The sequence below is a fragment of the Scyliorhinus torazame genome, chromosome 4 (genome assembly GCF_047496885.1).
Source record: "Scyliorhinus torazame isolate Kashiwa2021f chromosome 4, sScyTor2.1, whole genome shotgun sequence".
Classification (NCBI taxonomy): domain Eukaryota; kingdom Metazoa; phylum Chordata; class Chondrichthyes; order Carcharhiniformes; family Scyliorhinidae; genus Scyliorhinus; species Scyliorhinus torazame.
In genome coordinates, this window is record NC_092710.1 from 212,183,588 (window position 1) to 212,201,001 (window position 17,414).

Here is a 17,414-nt window from a genome sequence, read left to right on the forward strand (position 1 = left end):
AATTGACTTCGGCAAATCGAAATAAGCTTGTGTGCTCCAGACAGCAGGCTGCCCCCCCCCCCCCCCCGTCCAGGTCTGTATCAATCCAGGTGGGCACTGTGTACGGTGACAGCTCCCATCAGCTGACTTTACACTGAGATAAGTAACACAATGTGGCGCTGCCATATTCAGCATTTGCATTGATGTAAGGGAGACCTGTCTCAGCGCACATGCTGCCTTGTCCCTGCTCAGAGGCATTTAAATAGTGCCGCTTGTTCGAGAGATCTCAGGCGGTGCATTTCAGAGGCGCGCTATCAGACAATCTGTGTCTCTGCGGACACATCCAATACATAACGCTGGGTCCCAACTGTTTAAAAAACAGCAGTGTTGTTACAACCATGCAAGACACATGTATTTATTGTCGGGGTCAAATATAAACAAAAGTCACGTTTTTAAACATCATGATTACAACCTCAACTTTGTCCATAAACTGGAATGGAGTGGCGATAACTCTGGGCATGTGGAGCCACCGACTGCGGTTCCGCTGAAGATTTGAAGTTTGATTGAAGGCCTGTCGCATTACCGCAGCTAAATGGTGAGGAGCATGGGCATGATTCACGGTAATCCGGGAACAGATTCACGGTAATCCGGGAACAATGTAAAAGACGGGGGGTGGGAATTGGTGCAGTGAGAGCGGCCTTTTTAATCTGTGCATCTTAATCTCCACATTCTAGTTCTCTGCGCTTGGCGAATAGAGTTGCAGTTTTTTTTAAGGTCGAACCCAAACCAATCGAGTCAGCGCCGAAGTGCCCGGAGTCACTACCCACAACTGGATCAGTAATGAATGTAAAGAGTTAGCTGGTATTATCAAGATTAATGGTGCCGACACGACCTCCTGAGTGCCAAAATAAAACTTGGGACGCCACTCAAAATGCAAATACAGATTTCTGAAAGTTAAAGCCAGACATTTTAATATTTCACCCCCCCCCCCCCCTTCCACATCGATGTAAACTTCAGATCCGCCGCCCAGAAGAGGACAGACACTGGCTGCCCTGTTTGTGTGAAAAAAAAGTCAATGTTGTTTCTGTAACAGGAACTGTTGTTGTGTTTGGAGCCGGCCATTCCCGGGGCTGAGAGAGGAACGCCATGAATCACTTTTATCGTTCAGACTGTCAGTGGAAGCAATAAGCGGATCATAACGCTGAGTAAACAAATACCACAATGTGATACAACTGGTGGGAGTTTGGAAAGGCCAACGTTTCCCACGCGGACCTGCCTTGGAGGAGGTGGGGTGGGTACCCCAATCCATTTATGTGGATTGGTACCCCAATCCACATAAAACAACCCGTATTGTGACCATTTATTAATTTTCACGAAAGCATCCCCAACTGTTAGCGAAGGCTCAACTCTTTTCCATTGCGTGCTGGCATTGGGAAATAAAAGCAGCGGGGCCTTTAAATGGTCAGGTCAAACTGGCTGATAGAGTTGTAATTCTTCTCTAGAATAACTAAACCAGATGTGCGCCGCGAATTATGAAGTGCTGCCCTGTGGGGCAGCGGCCGACCTGGGGTTTCCACATTGACAGCATGTACCTTGTTTGTGAAGCCACAGTTTCATTGGCTCCTGATGTCTTGTTGGGTGTGGGATGAATGAATGTGGACTGGATCTTGCAGAATCAAGTAACAGCGATTCTGTGCATTTGTGTCACAGACCCCCCCCCCCCCCCCCCTCCCGTGTCAATGGCGTTCGATGTAAACCTGTGCAATAAGTTGCAGTGGGTTCATACCGCGAACTGAACGCTTTAATCTTGGCGGGGGGGGGGGGGAATTGCCGAACATTGGGCTGCCCGACATCGCCACTAAAGAGCTTTCAGAGTCACCGCGTGAATGGGTTCGACAGGCAGAGAAACTGTTCCCTCCTCTGCAGAAACATGTTTTATTTTTAAAGAGCCCTTTGCTTTCTTTCCCCGAGTTGACACAATGGGGCGGCGACACGAGCGACTGTCTGAAATGCCCAGATCAGCCTCCCACACGCTTCCTCGCAGCTCTCACTGAGAAACCGCCAATATTTCCACCCCAGTCATTTTTACCCAGTCACCTCGCAGACTGTGCCGCTATCCTGACAGCATCAAGTGCAGGAAATTAAACTGAAAGCTTTTTGTTTTCCTTACTGACTTCCATTCTCACTTTTCAGCTAAAAGACATGTTATGTTTTCACTTCTTCAACATTTATGATCAGGCCAACCGCATATATATTCTCAACTCTGCCGACTAATCTGACGGTTAGACACACCTCCGATTGTTGCCAAATTCTGGATTTTACTACTGGAACAGACCTTGGCGGTATAAGATCCCACTATAACCCCAGTGCTTTGGAGACAAATGAATCTCAGCTGGGATGTTAATGTCTCCTCTCATCATCTCGGTGTCAGGCAAATCCAGAGGGATTGGAGACGATTTCCTCTCATCGAGATTTTCAGCCATTTGGGATTTATTTTGCCCACAGGCTAATCTCTTGCTAAGTGCCATCGTTCAAACACCCGCACCTTCATTATATTCACATTGACCAAACCTTCTGCCAAGACGTAGCTATCAAATTGATTGTTACTTTTTATTGCCAAGGACTGGAGGTATCCCCAATTCAACGTTGCTCGGAGTCATGAAACAGATCAGAACTGCAGTAACAGTCCGGGTCCGTTCAGCGGGAATTTTTTTTTTGGGGGGGGGATTAATTTCAAAATGAATTGCTTTCTCAGAGAGTCTTCAGTGGAGACACATTCAGCAGACCTGTTATGCTGAACGACCTCCCACAGTAAACATATTATCAGATGCAAAGGTTTGGGGCACGAGTCGTAATGGGGATAGCCCCCCCCCCCCCCACCCCGATTATCCGTCCCTTTCCAAATCCTGTTTTGGTTTGGTTTAGAAAATGAGCCCAATTTAAAAAGGGGTGCGCCCTCCTCTGTTATTAACCTGAACGGATAAAGAAGCCGAAAACCAGCTTTATTGTTGACTTGTTTTACTCCATTATCTTTCACCGCCGCATATAAAACCAGAGAATCGAAACAAGGAGACCAAGCGAACTATAAATAGGGATAGGTCAATGGGATTGATTCCAATACTGGTTAGCACTGCTGCCTCACAGCTCCAGGGTTCAATTCCAGCCTCGGGTGCTGTGGATTTTGCACTTTCTCCCCGTGTCTGCGCCGGTTTCCTCGGGTGCTCCGGTTTCCCCCCACAGTCCAAAGATGCGCAGGTTAGGTGGATTGGCCATGCTAAATTGTCCCTGGGTGTACAAAGGTTAGGTGGGGTTACTGTGGTAGGGCGGGGGAGTGGGCATAGGTCGGGTGGTTTTTTGGAGGGTCGGTGCAGATTCGATAGGCCGAGTGGCCTCCTTCTGCGCTGTAGGGATTCCATGATTCTCAGTACATCTGACCATTAAATCTTGTATTTTAATCATGCATTTATGTTCGATTTGTGCCTACTTTGGGTTGGTAGCAGAATGAGATTGGTCACTGGTTTGTTTCTGAGACACCTTTACATGTTAAAAACACTTTACAATGTTGGCACTGGAGCTAAACGCCTAATTCGTCAACGTTAACTGTGTTAGAGACAGACATTGTTTTCTCTATCATCTGCATTATTTTGCTTTCCGATTGCCTTCTTTAAAATTGTAATGTTCTGAGAGATGCGATTGAACTAATATCGGGTAATTATAGAGTGGTTTAAGCAAAATCCGGTGGTTGCAGCAATGACTTTAACAACCCGTTTCGGTAACACTTTGGAAGATTATGGCTAAACTAAGTACTGTTCAAGTAGCAACTGCACCAGACAAAAGGCTGCACTTTTAGCAGCCATGCCCGGAGATCCATTTCGAAATAATATTTTACAACACAAGATGTCGCAGTAGGTGTTCGTTTGGGGAGGCTCATATATGAAAAAAAGCGAATGAAGTTCCATGAAAAAGGGGGAGGTCTTCGAGCGGTGTTTTTAGCACAACTAATCTAGGGGGCTGGCAGGCTGTAACAGGAGAGGCTGTTCTTCCCATCGGAATTTCCCCGGAGACTCGACACCATAAACTGGAGCACCAGAACACATGTGGGCGGGAAGGACCTCGAAGCGAGTAATGAATGTTAAATGGGACACGAGAGACTGGCCCATTCCACCAGGAAGATATGGTTGTGACAATGGATTGCACAATAGTGTTTCACTTGCATGACATTTCAAAGGCGGATAAAGGAACCCAATCCTTTCTCCACGGCCCCCAACTGAAAGTTTTATTTGAAGTTCCGTAGAATGTGGGAAAAAAACGATGACAAAAAAAGCTGAGGAAGGTTCCAGACTCGTGGAAGCTTGAAACATTCGCCAGGCTGCTATCTTTGGTAACCGGAGAAAGGTTCACGTCTTCTTGTTGGTTCTGAGTCTAATCACAGCCTTTTTTTTTTCACTCACTGATCTCCCTCTGTTTTCTCTCGCTCTTCACAGCTCCAACTCCCGCTCTGTGAGGCACTGTAACTCCCCCTCAACAACCCCAGCCGTCCAAATCAAAGTTCACGTCACCCTTCCCTACTTTGCCGCAGAATCGGGAGCTGGAGAATGACTTTCTTTCCTCTTGCTTCCTGCGCTTTCACACTCCCAAGGTTGGAATGGTGTCCCCAATGCTCGCTGTGTCTACCTCTCCTGTCCGCGGGGTTGAGATCTCGGTGTCACCGCCCCAAGGAGACATGGGTCAGTCACCCCCTTTACACTTTGCGAACAATGCAATAGAAACCCAAAGATTGGACGGAACCGGAATTTCTGCCGTATTTCCAACAAAGATTCCCCGATGGACCGTGAAGAGCCCCGGGGAAATTCCACTCTCTGTCTGGGTGACCCCAGAAGCAACGATTCCACCGAACGCTTTGGAAGAATTTGTGGCGCCCAGAACAGAGAACTTCACCTGGTTTGCTGAGGCTTCCCTTCCTTTGCGACACAACTTTATTGTTTCTCGGATATTCAAAGCCCAAATTTGTAAAGAAATAACAAAATCACACCGCCACTTGGAATTCCACCATCGGGGGGTGGGTACAGCAGAGGGATTGTCTTTCTGTAGCTATGGGGGAAGGATGAATGTCATGAGGTAGCCGCATCCTTTTGAGCTCCTCCGCTTGTTTTACAATTGTCTTTCCTTTCGGGAGACTTAACATGAGACGGTCGCTCAGGTTTAAAAACAAATCCGAGGTGAGGGGGGTTGAGGTGGAGTTGGGGGTGGATATTGTCACAGATGATCACAAAAATTTATGAATGAGGCAGATTACAGACAGGCTTTGACGATTTGAATTGTGAAGGAGTAGTAGTTTTTCCTTCCGTGTTGGTAAGATCCGAACTGAGTCTCACACACTGGACGCTTTATGGATATTGCAGAAATCAAGGACCCGTTAAAAAAAAGTACACCCCCGTTATTTATAGAGTGGCTTTTTGGAAACTTTTTCAAAAAAGGAAATAATGGAAATTGCAAGAATCATCTCCAAAATCTGTCAGTTGATTATATTTTGCTGTGGGGCCCTCTACAACTGCGGGGAATAAATACTGGCATTAAAAGGTCGTGTGTGACAAGAAAATAAACATACCGAGCACTTCCTAATACCTGAACGTTACAGCAATAAATATGAGATAGTCAATTTCAGTTCCTACAAAGAAGGAGCCGCGAGGAGTGGCTGTCAGCGAGTTTCAGGTTACATGTAGTTGACCAAGAAGCGAAGTACTGAAATACTTCTGCAGTCAAACAGAAGAAGCACATTAGCTCCGCGATCTCAGGGCGATAAGTAAAGTGTCAAGTACAAAAGCACTCTCGGCCGCACAGCTCTATCCCATGAAGGAATATGCACTTATTGACCCCGCTCTGGTGACCTGATTACCCGCACCCTTGACCTACAAGTTTTTGCAAACGCTCACGGACGAGACTGGACGCTGAATGCTGCTGGGAATGTGTATTTGTTGTGCTATCAGCCGGCACCGCTTCCCCTGCACAGCTATTCAAGCCGACACACCGCAGCACACTCCCGCAGAGGGCAGAGCCACAATATCATGTTATCTTTATTTAATAAAACACTTCTCACAAACAAGCACTCAGCACACCACCCCCTTCAGTGGTCGAATTCCTGTCACTCTTAACGCAATATCTTCTGAATCTAAATGATTGAAACAGCAATGAACAGAGACTGCCCCTGCTTTCTCACTGGCCCCCCACCACTCACTGGCTCGCTGCCCCCCTCCCAGCGTTGAGACGGGGCTTGTAATTCCTCAGCTCCTCACTGCCACAGGGGCAGCTACAGCCGCCGCTGGTGGGACTGACTGCTTTTCTTCTCATCATTCGAACTTTCCACTCAGTGCAGGCTGATTTTGGACGTCACTGCATCTTGCAAAGATTAATGCTATTTTAATTATTTCTCAATCAACGGATTGAAGTGCCCCTTGACAGAAAAGTTAACTGGAGCCTTCTCGCCTCCCCAACCAGCCCTCAAACTCCCGGCAAAGTGTCTTTGCTACGGTGATGTTGTGAATTTAGGTGACAAAACGTGAAAGGGAACCGAGGGTGCAAAAGTTGGGGGTGGGGGGAGTAGCGGTATTTGGAAATTTAAACAGGTGTAATAGTAATAAAAGAATCAAACTTACTTCGTCTGTGTCGCCTTCCTCTGGAGGCGTTGTGGCTGCCAATGTATTCCATACAGTTTAATAAAATTAGAACCACAGATAGCATTCGAAATTGCATAGTAACCTGCGGGTGATGTCTCCTAATAGCAGCTACTGCAGTGACTCGAGGCTCACTTTGGGAGGGGTGGGGGGAATCTCCGGGAAATCCTCGGCCGCAAAATCAAGTTCTAGCTATCGACCCGAATGTAGCAAGCAGAAAGCTGTGAACGGCAGCCTGTCCAGATCTATAGTGCTACAGCGTGCCGACAGATCTGATGTAGGGCCCCGGAATCACTGGCCCGAGCTGTGAGTAACATCTTGCAGCCAAGTGTTTTGGAAGCCTCCTCATAGGACTCGGAGTGCTGGGGTCTCACCTCTCTAAAAAGAAACGCCTTCGACAGCCCCACACCAGGTCCCGTCAACATCTGCTCTGCCGACTCCACTCAGACACTGTCACATTTAACACCTTCACAGCCATCTACTTCTCAACAAGCTGAACAAATGCCAAGTTTTTTTTGCTCTCCCTCAAAACTTGGGTAAGCCTTTCTGGAATAATTTTCGAGCTATTTGATTGCAGTTCATCCAGATCCTTTAAATCACAGAAACATTGTTAGATCAGCAGTCTGGCCGAAAGATATGTAAAAAAAAACCTAAATAGGCCTTTTACATATCAGATTTGGTTTTGTGCCATTTCCCCTTTACACTTTTAAGGAAAAAGGCAGAAAGGCAAGATGAAATATCTTCAGACGCCCCCCCCCCCGCCCCGTGCTTATTGCAATCCAAACTCTTTCCAGTATTACTGCGATTGCTTCCTTCTGCTGGAGATTCCCGGTCGTGTCAGCTTCACGCTGTTGTGCTAAACATCCTCGGAGCTCCGCAAGCCATCACCTCTAGCCGTTCGGTAACTGCGGGTTATTCACAGAGTTGAGATCGCTCTCCTTCAATGAGTGGAGGTGTGTGGAGCGTCTGAGGCGGTGCAAGCAGTTGAACGCTGCGATTTCTCCCCAGTCCCAGTGCTGATGTCGTTCGCACTCTTGAGGGCGATGTGACTGAGGGAGAACAGCACTGAGCAGATCATATGACGCGAGCTGGCGCAGAGAATCTCGCCAAGGCAGCAAAAGACTGTGTAATATACTTGTCTTTTCTCAGTAAATATGGCCTGGCCTCGCCCCTTCTGCGCTGGAAGGCGTTTCTGTGCGGATGTATTGAACTTCTCCAACAAAGCAAAAAAACACATAAATTTCCCGAAGACGGTTAACGGGGCTAATAACTCCCTTAACAGAGGTTATTAGATTTACTTTTCGTTGAATTCCAGCTGCGTTTAAGTCAGTATTAACCCGTATTCCATGCGTGCGATATGGCCAACAGAGCGATTTCATTTCCACTGCTAGAGTATTCAAATTCACAAGCTGTCATTGCAATAGATAGGAGCAACAATTGAATAAAACACACCACACTAGCTAAGGCCACTGTAAAGGGAAGTCGTCCCAGTTTGGGGATGATGTTTTACCCCAAAAGGATTTTGTTTAAGTGAAATAGCAATACTGAAACAGGGATATACATATGGGAGGAACAGCTGATCATTCAGGAATAAGGAAGCCAGGGGTAATCCTATTAAAACTGGTAATACTGTGGGTGGTGCTTTCAATGCAAATTACCCCCGCCTTTGAAGATTGCATTTTCAAAGAAAATCTTTTCTTTGTGCAGTTTTCCTAAATCCGAGTGTCTGCCAGTTAAAGGGGTGAAACGGGATTCCTGTCACAGCAAAACAATACAAAACGACGGAAATAATGCGGTGTCACAATTCGCAATCATTTAAATTGTCTGAAAATTTACAGTGGGTCAGAGGTTTGTGCAGCCTGCAGAACGCAAATGAAATCCGCTGGAGATGCGGGAGGGAGGGTTAGAATCTTGCACACAGTGAGAATTGTATAGCCCAGCGCATTCTCAAAGTAAATGCAGCCTGGATGTCATAGTTGTCATTCGACAGAAAGCGTTAACCCTGTTTCTCTGTCCACAGATGCTGCCAGGTCTGCTGAATATTTCTTGCGCTTTCTGAATTTTATTTCAGATTTTCGGCACCTGCAGTATTTTGCTTTTGACTGGGGTATTGATAAGGACATAGGAACTAGGATCGGCAGTAGGAAATCCAGGTTCTCCAGCCCCCTCCTCCATTCAATAGCATCATGGCTGCACATCCACAACTAGTCATGGAAGCAGGGAGCATATGTAAAAGCAACAGTGTAACAGTCAATTTATTTAGATTATGTCGGAACCTGAAATATTTATGTGGCATAAAACAGAAAATACTGGAAATACTCAGCAGGAGGCCAGCCAGCATCTGCAGAGAGAGATACCGAGTTTTATTTCGGGTTTACAGCTAAATGTTAACACTTTTCCCGGCACAGATGATGCCTCACCAGCTGAAAGTTTTTTTTCTGTTTTAAGTTTCCAGCAACTTGAACTTTGTCTTTAATATTGATGTGATAATTTGACGTGTAATCTCCATTGTTACAGTCAATTTAATCAGTCCCAAAGCTTAAAATCCCAAAAGGTGGGGAAATAACTATCATTATTCCACAAAAAATTGAATTGTTCCAGTGGAATAATATAGATATGGGTGGAATTTTATGGCCCCATTATGGTGGGACGGGGGTGGAAAATGCAGTGAGCCATTCAAAGCTTCATTGGCTTTGGCAAGAAAATCCTGCCAGTGGGAGTGGCCGTAAAATTCTGCTCCTTAAGTCTCTTAATATACTCAACCAATTGGATAAGCTTCCCAGTGGTGAACTCTTTAGCTTAGGAACATAGGAAAAGGAGCAGGCCATTCAGCCCCTTGAACTAAACCTCTATTCAATTAGGTCATGGCTGATCTGCATCTTTTAACTTGCTCCTGGACCTGGCCAAAATAGCCATAAACAGGTCCAAGCAGCAGAAGACTGAAGGAGTTGTCCCACCCGACTGTCTTCCTCTCTACCATGGCTACATTCTTGGTTGGGTGACCCTGGAGAGGGAGCACGTGGAGCCCACAGGCACTGTCAAGGCCTTCCGTGCCAGGTGGGCACCACAGAGACTAGGATACTTTATCGATCCCCTGAATCATGTTTTGGTTTGATGTTCTAAGTTTCATATGTGACTTGTCTTTGTTTAAGGCAGGATCCCTTTAAGGGGCTGTACTTTTAATTTGTCCTTCAGTTTGATTTAGTTTCCTTGTTTACTTGATTTGCACCCAAAAAAGTTTAAACTCCATCCATGTGCCTTAGTTCCTTAGCCCTTAATACACTTGCTCAATACAAATCTATCAATCTTAGTTTTGAAGTTTTCAGTTGACCAAGCCTCAACTACTTTTGGGAGTAGAGAGTTTCAGGTTTCCACTACTCTTTGTGTAAAGTTCGAATTTAAGGTTATGCCCCCTTGTACTGGACTAACCCACCAGAGGAAACAATTTGCACTCCAAAACACAACAATTCAGATGAATGAGGTTTAAAAAAAGATTTTAGATAAAAAGGAACTATTTGCCTAGGCATTGATGCATTTATGAATTTCGACAAAGGGTGATTAAAATTATTTTGTCCACATTCATTGTTTCTTTCTGTATTTATGAAAGAATCTAAATTAATACTAGTTTTATTTTTGCCATTGAGCTACATTGTAATAATTACAAATCACTTATGTAACTACCTCCCATATATTTCCTTCTTTGTTGTATAGAAATCTTATTAATCTGAGTGGTATTTTTGTATTTTACAACTAATATTACACAGTCTGGACAGTAGTGGTTAACAAACAATTGATTGTAGGATATTGAAATATCAGATTTTTTTAACCTTGGCCCTGATTATACCATCATATTCATAATGCAGCACGGTAGCATTGTGGATAGCACAATTGCTTCACAGCTCCAGGGTCCCAGGTTCGATTCTGGCTTGGGTCACTGTCTGTGCGGAGTCTGCACATCCTCCCCGTGTGTGCGTGGGTTTCCTCCGGATGCTCCGGTTTCCTCCCACAGTCCAAAGATGTGCAGGTTAGGTGGATTGGCCATGATAAATTGCCCTTAGTGTCCAAAATTGCCCTTAGCGTTGGGTGGGATTACTGGGTTATGGGGATAGGGTGGAGGTGTTGACCTTGGGTAGGGTGCTCTTTCCAAGAGCCGGTGCAGACTCGATGGGCCGAATGGCCTCCTTCTGCACTGTAAATTCTGTGATAATCTATGATAATATGGTTACAGTGTCCTCCAAGATGCTCTACACAACATAGTTTCAGTTCTACTCAAGCAACCTTTCCTCATGATGCTCTTGTTTGTTGTACTCTATATTGACTATTCATCTTGATCGCAGGTTTACCATCAACAAGACTTATTTATATTTTCATTTTAAGTTAAGTAATCTACTTTGTTTACTGTTAGATCATCATGATAAGTGCGACTAATTTCTAATCGCTTCTAAAAATTCCAAATCACCAACATAAAATTCATATTATTTTTCAGTTATTAGCCTTGTGCCCATTATCCTACCCATAATATAACTTTTTATGATCCTTATGTGATAACTATAGGGGCTGGTTTAGCACAGTGGGTTAAACAGCTGGCTTGTAATGCAGAACAAGGCCAGCAGCGCGGGTTCAATTCCCATACTGGCCTCCCCGAACAGGCGCCGAAATGTGATGAGTAGGGGCTTTTCACAGTAACTTCATTGAAGACTACTTGCGACAATAAGTGATTATTATTATTAATATCATTAATATTATAGTAATCTTACCACACATTAGCTTTACTTCTTTGTCTCTGAACACATCATATTGTACTCTTTTATTGGAACTTTTTCTAGTTTCTAGTTCATGCTTCTCTTGGAAACCTCTCTTCCAGTATTTAACTTAAACTTTTCTATATGAGAATAAATTGGATTGGGCGTCAAAGAGGTGCAGTGGTCAGCACTGCTGCGTACGGCGCTGAGGACCTGGGTTCGAAATGGCCCTGGGTCACTGTCCGTGTGGAGTTTACACATTCTCCCCGTGTCTGCATGGGTTTCACCCCTACAACCCAAAGATGTGCTGGTTAGGTGGATTGGCCATGCTAAATTGCCCCTTAATTGGAAAAAAAATAATTGGGTACTCTCAATTTTTAAAAAAAGAGAATAAATTGGATCATCAGTTTCCATCATCATGTATATTCAGGTTTTGCCCATCTATTCAAAGAATTACCACCTCTGATCAAATCCGTTCAATCTTAACCCTAAACAAATTTTCATTTGAACAGATTTGTACATGTTAATTGGAACATAGGAACATTGGAACTGAAGAGCAGGAATAGACCATTCAGCCTATTGAAACTGCACTGCCATTCAATATGAACATGGTTGATCATCCCCTTCAATGCCTTTCCCCCACAATATCCCCATATCCCTTTATGTCATTGACATTTAGAAATCTGTCAGTCTCCACTTTAAAATTACCCAATGACTGAGCTTCCACAGTCCTCCAGGGTAGAGAATTCCAAAGATTCATGACTCCCTGAATAAAAAGATTTCTCCTCATCTCTGTATTAAGCAGTCCGAATGAGATTCATGAAGATTAACTTCATGAAGTGATGAGCAAGTCATTGAAAATAGGAAGATCTCTGAGAATGGATTGAAACAACCTCGAATCCCTTTTTAAAAAGGCAACCAAATAAAGTCAGACTATCAATCACATTCTAATATTACACAGAATAACAATGTCTGCTGTATAACAATGACAACAACAGCAGTTTTCCTTCAGTGTTATGGTGGGGGGAGGGGAGGTTATACATCAATGGAGATTATAGAGGATGGGAATGCTCATCGTAAACTGAAGGTCAGCATAGAAATACAACCCCAGGTTTTCCAAAGATTTAAGGAAAATCATATACCGATATATCAAAATAAGGAGATATTAGGAAGAGTGATCAAAAGCTTGATCAAGGAATGTTGTTTGAAGGAAAATGTTACAGGATAAGAAGGAGTTGAAGAGGCAGAGAGGGTATTCTGGGGTGCCTGAAAGCAAAGTCACCAATAGATGAAGTGATAGAGGCGGAGAAAGTTATGGAGGTAGGGAGAAGGAAGGCTATGGAAGAGTTTAAACATAAGGTTAGAATTTTCAGATGCTGGGGAGTGGGAGCCAATGGAATTTAATGAAGGTGGGAGTGATAGGAGAAAACTTAAGGATTACCTATATGGTAATGCAAAGCCAGCATGGCATCAGAAGGGGAATTTTCCTCTGATCCACCTCATTCTTAATTATTTTCATGGGAAGTAATATCCCAAGTGGATTGCACAAGGTGTTTCAATATGATATATCAATATTTTCAAAAATATTTGTCAATTTTCTGCATGATGGGCCACTATTCAATAGCAGTTTCCTGTTAGCTAATCAATCCTCTATCCATGTTAATACATTACCCCTACACCATGAGCTCTTAATTTGTGTAATAATCTTTCATGTGGCACTTCTTCAAATGCCTTTTGAAAATCTAAGACATCACATCTTATTTGTTACTTCCTCAAAGAACTCTAAAAAATTGTCGAACATGATTTCCATTTCACAAAACCATGTTGATTCTGCATTGCATTGAGATAACCTCCTTAATAATATATTCTAGCATTTTCCCTGTGACAGATTTTAGGCTAACTGGCCTCTAATCTACTTTCTGTCTCCTGTACTTCTTGAGCGAATGAGTTACATTCCCTAAATTCCAACCTGATGGGACCTTTCCCAAATCAAGGGAACTTCGGAAAATTAAACCCAACACATCCACTATCTCAGCAGCCACTTCTTTTAAGGCCCTAGGATGAAGTACATCAGGATCGGAGGACTTGTCAGCCTTTAGTTCCGATAATTTTCTCAGTACCCACTCCCTGATGATTGTAACTTTTTGAAGTTCCTCCCTCCCTCTCACCTCTTGATTTATCATGAATTCTGGGATGTTATTTGTGTCCTCTGCAGTGAAGACAGACACAAAATACCTATAAGAAATCTGCCATTTCCTTATTTCCCATTATTAATTCCACAGATCTTCTCTAGAGGACCAAAGCTCAATCTAGTTACTCTTTTCTTTTTAAATAACTGCACACATTCTTATTGCCTGTTTTTATATATCTAGTCAGCTTTATCTCACACTCTTAATTCACCCTCATTTTTTCAGTCATTCTTCACTGTTTTTATATTTTGTCCATCTTCTGACCTGCCACTAATCTTCACATAATCATACACGTTTTATCTCACTGTGATACTATCTTTAACTTTATTAGTTAGCCATGGATGATGCATTCTTTTCATATAGCCTTTCTTTCTCATTGCAATTAAATATGTTATGAAAAATCTCTGTGACTGTCTTCTACTGTATCTCTATTGACCTGCCCTTTAATCTAATTTCACAGTTGACTTTAGCTAGCTCTGTCCTTATATCCTTATTTCAGTTCAAGACAAATAGTCTTGAAACCATTCTTCTCTCCCTTAAACTGACTGGGAAATACAATAATGTTATGATCACTCCTACCTAGACGCTTCTTTACTACGAGATCATTAATTGATTATGTCTCATTGCACATTACCAGGTCTAGAACAGCCTGCCCTCTGGTTGGCTCTAGATCATGGTACTGTAAAAAGAGACTGCAGTGAAAAACTCTATGAACTAACCTTCCAGGCTACCTTGATCAATCTGATTCATCAAACCTATATGTAGATTAAAATCACTCATGATTTTAATAATAATATTTATTGTCACAAGTAGGCTTACATTTTACACTGCGATGAAGATACTGTGACAAGCCCCTAGTCGTCACATTCCGACGCCTGTTCTTAGATGGGAGAATTCAGAATGTACATATTACCTAACAGCATGTCATTCAGGACATGTGGGAGGAAACCAGAGTGCCCGTAGGAAACCCACGCAGACACAGGGAGAAGTGCAGACTTCGCACAGACAGTGACCCAAGCCGGGAATCAAACCTGGACCCTGGAGCTGTGAAGCAACAGTGCTAACCACCATGTTACCAAGCCGATTATCACAATACCTTTCTCACAAGTCCCTATTAATCCATTATTTCTTCCTGTACATCCCATCCTATAGTGTAGTTACTATTTGGGGACCTTTTAGGCATTCCCACAAGTGACTTGCATCAAAGATTATAGAGAATCAGTAAATGCAAGTCATTGTTGTTCAGATCATCTTAACTCATGATCAATGCAGAATGACCCTAAAGTCCCTCCATTGAACTAGTCAACTGGTTATTATTAATTCCAGGATCTCCATCTCTACTACATTATCTGGAACTCCATTCCATGTGTTGAGTGCTCTTTGTTTGAGGAAAAACTCCATGACATCATGGCAAAACGTTCCTTTAACAAGACTGACATTTTGTTCTATTCCTCCAGTTTATATTAAACAATTTTCCAGATTGGTAATTTCCATTCCATTTATATTATATATGTCTCCATGATATTACCTGTCAGACTTCTGAGTTTTACCAATCATAACTGTAACTTATGACGAGGGACCATCATTGTTACTTATCTTGATACAGCTTTCAACAACTAAATATCTCTCAGTGTCTCAGTGACCAGGAAAGGACACAGTACTTAAGACGGTACTCTTTGAACACAATATTCTCTAACTTGTATTCTAATGTCTCAACTATATAGTTCAACATTCTATTGACTTTATTGATTGCTGCTTTGCTTTGGGTGTATATTTTGATGATTGATTCTATTAAGACTCTCAAGGTCTTTTGCAACATCATCTTTAGCTACTTCAATACCTTTCATTGAGAATGAGCGGTTAATCTATCCACTTGCATATTTTGTCCAGATCATTCTCTAATTTCAGAGTCAGCTCTTCTAAGTTATTATTTCTCCTTGGGTGGTATCATCTGTAAACAAGAATGGTTTACTCAGATTTTCTGCATCTAAGAACAGAACTGGCCCCAACAATAGTCTTGAAGAGATCCTACTTAGTCCTTCCACCTCCAGCAGCCCCTCTAGCAAGCATCAGTTGCTTTCTCTCATTCAGCCAATTCCTCATCGAGTCATAGACTTTTAGGGCACAGCAAGAGCCCAGTCAGCACATTTTGTCTGTGTTGGCCATCAAACACCTATCTATTCCAATCCCATTTTACAGCACTTGTCCTGTAGCCTTATGTGCTGTGCATTTCAAGTGCTCATCTGAATGCTTATTAAACGTTGTGAGGATTCCTGCCTCTAACACCCTTTCAGGCAGTGAGTTCCAGATTCCCACCACCCTCTGGGTGAAAAAAGTTTCCCTTCAAATCCCCTCTAAATCTCTTGCCTCTGACCTTTAATCTATGCCCCCTGGTTATTGAACCCTCTGATAAGGAGAAAAGTTTCTTCCTATCTATCTTAATTATATCCCTCATAATTTTATACACCTCAATCAGGTCCCATCTCAGCCTTCCCTGCTCTAAGGAAAACAACCTCAGCCTAACCATCCTCTCTTTATAGCTGAAAAGCTCCAGCCCAGGCAACATCCTGCTGAATCTCCTCTGCACCCTTTTGTAATGTGGGACTTTTATCGAATATGTTCTGGAAAATCTAGTACAACACATTGTGAGGGAGCGTGGAGGCATTTGTACTAGGAGAGGAATATATCCTAAATGCAAACAATTTTTTTGGCTTAAATAACGAAAATAACATTGATTGTAACTGAAGCATTTATGATAGTTTAGGAGAATAGGAAGACCTGAGAACCTGGCAGCTGAAGAAGTAATAAAATAATAAATGCAAGCTGTGGAAGACCATGATGGTCAACAAGTCAAGTTCAGATTTCCAAAATCCACAGCTTTTGTTTTTATCTCCATCGGTGTACTGTATCACATTTGAAGCAGCGATGCTCCTAAGAGCGCATATATTACTCTCTAATGGTTTTCAGCACATTTTATATTGAAGAGAAAAGTAATTTGAAAAATCTTTTTAAAAATTTCCTTATTCCACAATGTGTTCTTTACTGGCTGTGTTCCACTTCTTTACGTATGCAACACGTTTTGCTGGTTTCCTAGCTGTCCAGGTTTTAGGTTTTCTATCCTTATAATCAGGGAGCAATAATTCAGAAATTGTCCATTATCTTTGAAGTGTTCCATTGATATTCAATACGTATTTAGAAAACATAAATTATTAACCTACCTTTAATTTATCTCTCAGACAGTGAACTAAAACTTAAATAATTTATTCAAAAATCTGTTCCTGATTTCCTAATTTCCTAATTTCATAACTATTGGACTAATTAAGTGGGATAGGTTATTAAACTTGGATAAGCTTTAAAAATGAAGGAGTAACGAATACTGATTGTTTTGGAATGTTACGGTGACGTGGTTTGGTCAAGGCTTTATTTGTTTCAACCAACTTTTTTTATCCATCTTTCAATTACTTTTCTGGCCTTTTGAACTATCTTTTTACAAATGTCTCTAAAATCCAATATTGCAGTTTAGCTCTATACATGTACGTTTGTACTGTTTCATAAACTAAGGAATGCTAGCTGTCGGTATAGGTATCCTGCATCAATATTGAGATCCAGTATCAGTGTAGGGATCCTATATCAGCAGAGAGATCTGGGGCGGGATTCTCCCCTACCCGGCGGGGCTGGGGGTCCTGGCGGGACGGAGTGGCGTGAACCACTCCCGCGCGGGCCGCCCCAAAGGTGCGTAATCCCCCCCCCCCGAACCTCAGAGCCCGCCCGCGCCGCCAGGACCCACCGGTAAGGGACCTGGTTCAATTTACGCCGGCGGGACCGGCATAGAA

The 17,414-nt window shown here is 43.0% G+C and overlaps 1 protein-coding gene and 1 long non-coding RNA gene across 3 annotated transcripts in view; one reads left to right on the forward strand and one right to left on the reverse strand.

Moving 5' to 3' along the window:
* Nucleotides 1-8,207, reverse strand: part of rspo3 (R-spondin 3) — a 135,737-nt gene extending 127,530 nt beyond the window's left edge. Inside the window, exon 1 of one of the 2 annotated variants that reach the window (XM_072499247.1) lies at nt 6,633-8,207. In XM_072499247.1, the coding sequence (XP_072355348.1) occupies nt 6,633-6,729 (97 nt within the window). In that variant the 5' untranslated portion in view covers nt 6,730-8,207. The remainder of the gene's footprint in view (nt 1-6,632) is intronic. The other variant, XM_072499246.1, reaches the window with a different exon arrangement.
* Nucleotides 1-17,414, forward strand: part of LOC140410735 (uncharacterized) — a 118,602-nt gene that overhangs the window by 74,684 nt on the left and 26,504 nt on the right. The window lies entirely within an intron of this gene.